This window comes from Lucilia cuprina, chromosome 6, assembly GCF_022045245.1.
Source record: "Lucilia cuprina isolate Lc7/37 chromosome 6, ASM2204524v1, whole genome shotgun sequence".
Classification (NCBI taxonomy): Eukaryota; Metazoa; Arthropoda; class Insecta; order Diptera; family Calliphoridae; genus Lucilia; species Lucilia cuprina.
Genome location: NC_060954.1, coordinates 22,445,173 through 22,454,535, shown reverse-complemented (window position 1 = coordinate 22,454,535; position 9,363 = coordinate 22,445,173). Strand labels below are relative to the sequence as shown.

Here is a 9,363-nt window from a genome sequence, read left to right as displayed (position 1 = left end):
ATAAAATTGTATTGTTTTTTCTAGTTACTGGTGACTTTGTATTTAATATATTCAAACAAATAAAACTTTCCTTGAATTTTTTTGTTTTTGAGTTTTACTTTACGCTGGCCACTTGCTTATTCTGTGATCGTCGTCGAGAAAAAAAGGACCGACATTTTCCGTTTTAGGGTCCGAGAAACCTTGGATACCATCATGGCTTCCTGCCTTTTTTATCTATTCAGCCGTTTGAATCTAATATCTACTTTCTTTTCCTAATCTTTGTTTTTGTTTATTTCCTTCATTTTCTTTAAACGTCAAATGACGCGTTACCAACTTCTCACTAATCTTCTTCTTATTTTCTACCTCCACTCACCTAACTACAGGGTGCACACGACAAACCGTACCATTCTGTAATCCCTTTATGTATACAGAATGGGGTGGAAAAATTTGCGCCCTGCATTTATGAATGTCCCTAATTTTAAAAATTTTCTGGGATTTTGGGCATTTTCTTTAATCCCAATAAAAAAATTTGCAATATGGCAACCCTTTATCCATTCATAACCAAAATTGCGACTCTGTGCCGCCGTTAAAACAGGTCGGGTGGCGACGTACTCTGATTTTACTACACAACTGTTTGAAATATAATGGAAAGGGAGGAGAGAGAATGCAAAAACGCATTCATTAATATTTTTTAATGGCGGTGATCAACAATGGTAAGTCTTTGTTAATGAAATTTTTATTTTTGAATTTATTTATTTCTATTTAGAAATTTTACTGAAAAATTGTAACAAATTACTAATTTATAATATTTTATATTTTCTTTTCAGGAAAAGACGGAGGATGCAGCAGATTCTGGTGGAATATTGGTAAGTAAAAATTTATTTAATTCATTCAAGGTCAACAAAAATTGTAATGCATTTTTTTGTTTTGTTTCTTTTAGGAATGTGACTACAGTTAGCTATTGGGTATGTGCGGGTGTAACTTCTGGATTTGGATATATATAAGGTAAGTAACAATGAATTTTAAGTGTAAAATTTAAAATAAAGTGTTTTTTAAGTAAAAGTGCTATTAGGGTTTTTTTTCTTGGAAACTACAGTGTGTGTAAAAAAAAATTAAATAAAAGTGTTCTAAGTGAGTTTAATGTGTTATTGTGATTAAAAAAAAAATAAAATTTAGAAAATACAGTGAGTACAAAAAGTGCGCGGACGGACAATTAATATAAAAAAGTAAAAACAAAAAAATTATAAAAAGTGAAAAAAAAATGTTGCCGGTATGCAATAAAAATTTAAAAATTATTTTCCAGTGCGGTATAAAAGTAAAATTTAAAATAAAATTAAAGTGAAAAATGAAAGAAAAAAAAAAAAGAAATTAAATGAAACTATCGTGCAAAACGGATTTGTATCTGTGAATAAAAATAAAAATGGAATCTACAGTGTGCGACAAAAGTGAAATAAAAAAATTAAAAGTGAAAATAAAATTAAACTATTGTGCGAATGAATTGTTGACGTTGAATAAAAAATAAAAACTAAAAACGGAATTTACAGTGACGATTAAAAGTGTGTGGTGTTTTAAAAAAAATAATAGTGAATAAAAAATGAAAGTGAAACTGAAAACTAAAGTGATGGTAAATTAAACTGGTGTAAAACGAAAAAATAAAAGAATACAGTGAAAAAACCAAAAGTGTTGTGACACAATAAAAAAATTTAATTCTATGGGTTATGAATATATGGGGGGTAGGGTACAAATAATTTTACTTTAAATATTGCAAATAGTTTACCTTTTTATTAAATATGTATGTAACACAAACCAAACGGTAAAGATCCAAAAGAGAAGAACAAAATATGTTGTTGGTATATTACAAGTTTATTTATTTGTTTATTTTTATGATGATGCACTTTTTTCCTCTTCGATAGTCGCTGATCAACTAACTTGATTGATTTTTGATAATTTCAACTTTATGCTTATAATGTAAATACAAAGTAGTCTACTGCGAATTCACAGCAGAGAGAACAAAAAAATAGAGAATAAAAAACCACCACCAAATATGCACTACTTCCAGTACACTTGGGGAAAAAAAAATTAAGTGCAGTTTAATGTCAATATAAAATTAATGTTCTAGGCTTAAACATTCCGGCCCCCTTGCGGTTACGCAAAAACCACAAAAGGACGGAGTGGAAGTTCCAATTTAACTAATTAAACAAAATTCATTTATAAATAAATTCAAAGAATTTTAAGGAAAATTGGAATTGCAAAATATTAAAAATTTCAAGGATTTATACAAATATTAAGAGCGTGTTTTTTTTTTTAAATTATTTAAAAATATAATTATAATTTGTATATAAAATAGTTTTCATAATTTATATTATTTTTATAGGAAATTCATGTTTTTTGAAATGATTCATACTTTGGAATAATATTATACATATGTTCAAAATTTTAATAACAATTTTTTATGTATTATATACATGTAACTCATGAACGGCGAACTTTTCCTATTAGGATCCAGCCTAATACAGTATCCTGGGCCATCGGTGAGGTGAGTGTGGGTGGACGAATTTCCGACTTAATGATATGTGGGTAGACGTCAGCGCCGAGAATCAGGTTGACCTCTGAAGAGATGTAAAATCTAGGATCCGCTAGATGCAGATTTTTGTAGGGCTCAGCAACTGATGCATCTAACTCCATCGGCCTTGGAAATTGTGGTAACTCTTTCGTTACTAAAACATTAACAACGACCACCGGTCTATTGACGAAGTGTGGTTTAAAGGTGATCTTGCAACTGCGGCGAGAGCTTGACCTTTCAAGCGGGAGATGATAACGGGTTGTTAGGAATTCAGCGATTTGGCTAGTTTCAAGTGATGGATTTATAATGCTACGTACATCACGCCACTCGCCACCGAGCTTGATTTTTACTATTACAGTTGGCCGCAAAACTGTTGACTGGAGCAGATTACCCTCTGGATTAGTACTAATGATCCGTGTTGGCCTGACAAGTGCATGGTAATGTAAGAGAGTATGGTGTTTTTGGTGACACTTGTGACATCTTTCTGAGCTACGACATATTGCCAGGACGTGACTGTGTGCCAGACAGTTTTGACAGTATTTATATTGTTTGACGATCTTTAGTTTGTTGGTTATATTCATGTTGTTAAATTTATAGCAAGTACGCAAAGGATGGTCTCTTTTACACAAGCGGCAGTCTGGTTGATGACGTTGATATCTTCGTCTTTCTGTTATGGGAGACAAAGTTCTTCTTTCAATTAAATTACGTCTTTGACGGTGTTGTGGAGCCATAGTGAATTGGCCTTGTTATAGGACCAGTTGCGGTGATAATTTCTGCCACTCTGACTTTATTGTCTTGACCAGGGGAAACTTTTTTTATACGACCAAGACGCCATTCATTTGGGGGAAGATGATCTTTCTTTATTGCAACGAGGTCACCAACAGCAAAGTTTCTTTGGGGGTGTTTCCATTTTATGCGTTTATGTAATTCTTTTAAAGACTCTTCTTTCCATCTGCATGCGAAATGATGGTGGAGTACATTTAATTTTTGCCATCTGTTGGCGTAGCTAAGTGATCGACTAGAAAAGTCTGGTTCCGGGGGTGAGAGCAGAGGGGCGCCAATAAGAAAATGGCCGGGTGTTAAAGCGCTTAATTCATTGGGATTGTCACTCATTGGACTTAATGGTCTGGAGTTAAGACACGCTTCGATTCTTGCAAGCATCGTGGTGAATTCTTCAAAAGTGAAAGTTTGTGCATGTGTTATTTTTTTGAGATGTGATTTAAAACTTTTCACACCTGCCTCCCAAAGTCCTCCCATGTGAGGAGCTCCAGGGGGGTTAAAACGCCATTCGATGTTTTGAAATGCATTTTGAGACAGGATGTTAGATCGTACTTGGGATAAGAGATTTTCTTGGGTTTTATTGAATATGTTGGCTGCGCCTATAAATGCAGTGCCATTATCAGAGAATAGAACTTGTGGGGTGCCTCGGCGGGAGAAAAAACGGGAGAATGCTGCTAAGAAGGCTTGAGTTGAAAGTTCACTGGTGGCCTCTAAATGAATTGCTTTCGTAGCAAAGCAAACAAATACTAGAACATAACCTTTGGTTATTTTACATCCGCGACCGGCAAATGACTTTATATTATATGGGCCAGCGAAATCTACACCGGTGTTGCAGAAAGGACGTGAAAGGAATGTACGTTCAGGGGGAAGTGAAGCCATGAGTTGTTGACTTTGCTTTTTCTTAAATAAAACACAAATCTTGCAGTTAAATATAATGGTTTTGACAAGATTTTTCAGTTTCGGTACCCAAAACTCTAATCGTACTAGTCGTATTAGAAGAGAATTTCTCCATGTACCGTGTATTTGTGTAAAAGTTCTAAATATAAACGGGTAAAGCGACCTGAATATGGGAGAATCTTAGAAAATCTTTCATCATAAGATAGCATTTCACTTCTAGAGAGTCTACCATTGATCCTCATTATGTTATCCGAATCGATAAACGGATTAAGTGTTAATAAGGGACTTTTTTTTGGAAATCTCTTGTCCATTAGATAGCAATGAATATTCGGGAAAGTAAAACTTTTGACAAGCAACCACTAAGCGAAGTTTAACATGTTTCATTTCTGTGTGTTGAATGGTGAGAGAGGGGTAATTAAATGTGGTTTTATAACGTGGGTGAGTAGAAAGATAAAAACGATATATATAAGCGATTACACGCATGGCACGAGAAAGATCAGAGAAACGGTTTAAAATATCTTCAACGTTTTGATTTAAATGAGTTTTTACGGGTCTAATTTCTTCCTGTGTATCTACGACGGGCAATGTTGAAGGCCATTCGGACCTAGGATGTTTAAGCCAAGTTGGTCCATGCCACCACAAATCATTTCGTACCAATTCGCTTGCAGCAAGGCCTCGAGATCCTAAGTCAGCTGGGTTGTCCTTTGAAGAAACATGACGCCATTTATAATTTCCAACTTTATCTACTATAGATGTGATTCTATTCGCGACGAAAGTGGTCCAGTGCGAGGGATGTTTTTGAAGCCATGATAACACAATAGTTGAATCTGTCCAGAGATGTAGATTGCATTTATTAAAATTAACTTGAGCTAGAAATGTTGAGATTAATTTGGCTAACAGTTCAGCACCACATAATTCTTTTCTGGGAAGAGTAATGAATTTTACTGGAGCAACTTTAGTTTTGGCTAAGAGTAAATGAGTAGATATATGACCTGTTTCGTTTGTTGTTCGAATATATAAGGTAGCAGCATAGGCTTTTTCAGAAGCATCACAAAAACCGTGAAGTTCTGCCGTATATAAGGGCTTATAGTTAACAAATCGGGGTATTTTTATCCTTCTTATGTATGGGTAATCGTCTAAAAACGAAAGCCAACTACGCAAAGTTTCCGGCTTTAGTGGATCATCCCATTCGATTTGATCTTTCCAGATCTGTTGCATTATCATTTTCGCAACAATGATCTTTGGGGCTAGCCATCCAGCGGGGTCAAATAACCTTGCAATATCTGACAAGACGGTTCTTTTAGTAATATTATTTCGGATTGGCTGAGATATGGGGTTAAAATAGAAGTAATCTTGACTCGCATTCCAGCGTAGTCCTAGGGTTTTAGTTGTAACTGTGTCTTCAAGCTCTAATGTATCAGACATAAGTAAATGCTCGGGTTGTAAGCCTTTAAGTAGGGATTTTTCGTTTGAAATCCATTTACGAAGAGGGAATCCAGCAGAATTTAGGATTTTAATTAAGTTATCTCTTGATTTTAAGGCTAAAGAAAGGTCATGGGATCCTGCTAGTACATCATCGACATACATATTCTCTTGTAGTATGGTATAGACTTCGGGATAATCGTTTTTACAGCATTTAGCAAGTTCGAGAAGAGTTCGCAAGGCTAGGTATGGAGCACAGTTAACTCCAAATGTTACGGTCTGTAGCTCGAAATCTTGGGGTTCTTTTTCAGGAGAACTTCGGAATAAAATCCTTTGAAATGGGGTATGTTGTGGGTTAACAAGTATCTGCCGATACATCTTCTCGATGTCGGCATTAAAAACATATTTAAACAATCGCCAACGGGTTATAAGGACAGTTAAATCTTGTTGTAAAACTGGTCCGGGGTATAAGACGTCATTTAGACTTAGTCCTGACGTAGTGGGGTTAGAGGCGTTGAATACAACACGTAGTTTAGTGGTTGTAGATTCGGGTTTGAGTACAGAGTGATGGGGTAAATAGTATGATGAGTTAGAGGGTTTAGATAAATCGAGATTTACGGCCATCATATGATTTAATATTGAATATTCTCGGATTACATGGTCGTAATCATGCTTTAGTTCAGGGTTATTCTTTAGTCGATTCTCATTTCTGATAAATTGTGATAATGCAGAGTTGCGAGAGTTACCAAGGGGAATATTATTAGAATATTCGGATTTAAAGGGCAAGGAAACAACGAAACGACCATTTTCGTTTCTAAAGGTTGTATTTTTGTATAAATTTTCGCAAAAGATATCTTCATCAGATTGGGCTGGTTTTTCCTGAACTTCTTCGAGTTTCCAGAATTTATTAAGGTGTGAGTTTAGATCGATAAGATTCATATATGATGAAACAGAGTTAAGAAGGGGGGTAGGAGATTGTAATTTTCCAGAGATTATCCATCCGAAAATGGTACGCTGAGCAACAAGTGATTTATTGTAATCCCAACGGATACCATCTCTAAGGATTTTAGGGTAAACGTCACAACCTATCAAAAGTTCAACATTCGAAGTTTTAGAAGAGTAGCTATCAGCTAAGGGTAGATCAGAAAACTTAGTACTCATAATAGAAGAAAGTTCGTAATAGGGTAAGTTTCCTGTTAATTTATTCACAACAAATGCATCAGTTGTAGTTGTAAAGAGTTTTTCTAGAGGTGAACTTATGGTAATAGTACAAATTCGAGTTGCAGTAGCAAATAGAGAACCGCTAAGACCTGTTATATTAGTATGAGAAGTTTTTGTGGGGATTGCCAGAGAAGCTTGGAGTTTTTTAGAGATAAAGGTGGCTTCAGAGGCTGAATCAATAAAAGCTCTTACGGTACAACGCACATCACCTACACAAACATCAACTAAAGCTGTTCCAAGAATAACAGAGTTATGTGTTGTGGACTGTAGTTGGGTTGAATATGCTTGACGTGATCTTGCTGCTGCAGCAGCTGAAGTTTCGGGGTTATCAGGAGGATTGCTGACGGTTTGTGAGGGGTGTGAATCGCGATTATGGTTATTATTATTCGTTGAGTAGTCATTAAAGGATCTATTGTTAGCTAGTTGGGTTACAGGTTGATTTTCGGAACGGTGTAAGAGGGAATGATGTTTCTGTTTACAGAATGAACATCTGAATTGACTTTTACAAGATTTATGATCATGTGAGGCTGCTAGACAGTTAGTACACCGCCTTTGTTTTTTAACCAACGAATATCGATCTTCACTTGACATTGATAAGAAAGTGGGACAAAACCTTAAGGGATGTGGTTCTTGACAAAGTGGACATTTTAGAGGCTTATCTGTTTTAACCTTTGTTTGAAATGTATTAACTTTTTTAGAATTATTGGGAATCTGTTTCCTCGGATTATATTTCTTGTAGTTATTTTGAGAATCAGACGAAGTAGTTCGTATATCCGCGAAGCCTTCAAGAGATTGATATCTAGAAGTTAAAAAAACTATCCATTTCCTGCCAAGTGGGAAATTCTTTACTATTCCCTAAATGTTGTTGCCATAAATGTAAGCTTATATCAGGAAGACATTTTGCACAAATAAAAACAAAGATAACGTCCCAGTTTTTGGTATCTATTTGAAGCAGGGAAAGGTTTTTTATACAATCGTTAATTGATTGTTGGAGTTGTTTTATACAGCGACCAGATTCTTTAGAAATTGGATTATTCAATAAGTTAAACAGAGTTTTCAATTGTGAATTAACAAGAATATGGGAATTTTCATATCGTTCGACAAGGTTGGTCCACGCCATATTGAAACCATCATTTGTGAGTGGAAAGGTTTTTTATACAATCGTTAATTGATTGTTGGAGTTGTTTTATACAGCGACCAGATTCTTTAGAAATTGGATTATTCAATAAGTTAAACAGAGTTTTCAATTGTGAATTAACAAGAATACGGGAATTTTCATATCGTTCGACAAGGTTGGTCCACGCCATATTGAAACCATCATTTGTGAGTGGACAATTCTTTAAAATCTCATGGGGTTCGCCTTCTGTCTTTTTTAGTAAATGAAATAGTTTTTCAACAGGGGACAATCGGGAATTGTTAATGTAAAGGGCCGTAAACATATCACGGAAGGGGGGCCAAGAGACATAATCTCCATAAAAAGTTTGCGTATCACATGGGGGTAAAGATATGTTAGGGTTAGAATCAGCTACAGGTGTAGGGGGTGTGACAGCAGGGATATTACTATTTCGGAGGGAGTCTAAAATCTCATTGGCCCTAGACAATGCTCGAACATGGGAATCAAAAGTTTTAAAGAATCTTTCCTTTAGTGTTTCTACACTGATATTTTCCTGTACAGAATTATAATTTTGCAGAATCTTATCATAGGCTGCCCTAAAATTTGACCAGTGTCGAAGAATCTCATCTATATGTATGTCAAGGGTGTGTACTGTGTGATTAGTAACTGCGGTGCCAGAGAAAAAGGCTTCAAATTCTACAACCTTATCAGAAGATCGGATAAATTCATCTAAAGTCGCCATAATGGGTTAATATTCAGAAAAACTATTCGAACAAAGAACTTTGGGTTTTAATGAATGAGTTTTCAATATTTTGCTCGAAGATATACGAAATATTAGCAATATAATTTGATTCACTTCAAAACTTTATATATATTTTGATACAAAAGTGTTCCAGAAAAATTATAAATTTATTATCTTAAATTTTCAAATAATTTATAAAATTATTTAAAAAATTATCCGCAAATATTAAATTGTTTAATGTTGATAAGAAAGTGACAACTTATTCACTGTTTTCCAAATTGTTTACATTTATTTGTATTGATCAGATAATACCGATTTAATTTTTGTAGGGTGACTCAACAATTATTTGAGAGTACAAATTTAACGAGCTATCACTGTCTCTTTAATTGGTAGTTAATAGATCGACCAAATATATATGTGGTATGTATTGGTAGTTCTCTTTAAGTGAGATCACTGTAATCTTTTATGTTTATACAAGTTAACTACTCTGAGATCAACAGCATAAATGTTAAAAAGAAATCAATGTTAAAGTTTATCGAAACTGTCATACAAATATTATTTTAAGAACTTGTGGATTTCGTTCTTATTATGATGGGATTTTTCAATTTTGAGAAATTTGTAACGGGTTGTATGTAAATAAGATTT

At 34.5% G+C, this 9,363-nt stretch overlaps 2 protein-coding genes across 2 annotated transcripts; both read right to left on the bottom strand.

Annotated features, from left to right (window-relative positions):
- Positions 1–2,406: 2,406 nt before the first annotated feature.
- On the bottom strand, positions 2,407–3,684 carry LOC124420930. The gene has a single exon (XM_046955399.1). It carries the CDS (start codon positions 3,271–3,273, stop codon positions 2,452–2,454), a length of 822 nt encoding a protein of 273 aa, XP_046811355.1. The 5' UTR covers positions 3,274–3,684; the 3' UTR covers positions 2,407–2,451.
- On the bottom strand, positions 3,661–8,718 carry LOC124420512. The gene is made up of 4 exons (XM_046953534.1): positions 8,022–8,718; positions 4,697–7,644; positions 3,782–4,222; positions 3,661–3,714 (listed from the first exon to the last, which is right to left on the bottom strand). Exons 1-4 carry the CDS (start codon positions 8,716–8,718, stop codon positions 3,661–3,663), a joined length of 4,140 nt encoding a protein of 1,379 aa, XP_046809490.1.
- Between the last annotated feature and the right edge of the window lie 645 nt (positions 8,719–9,363).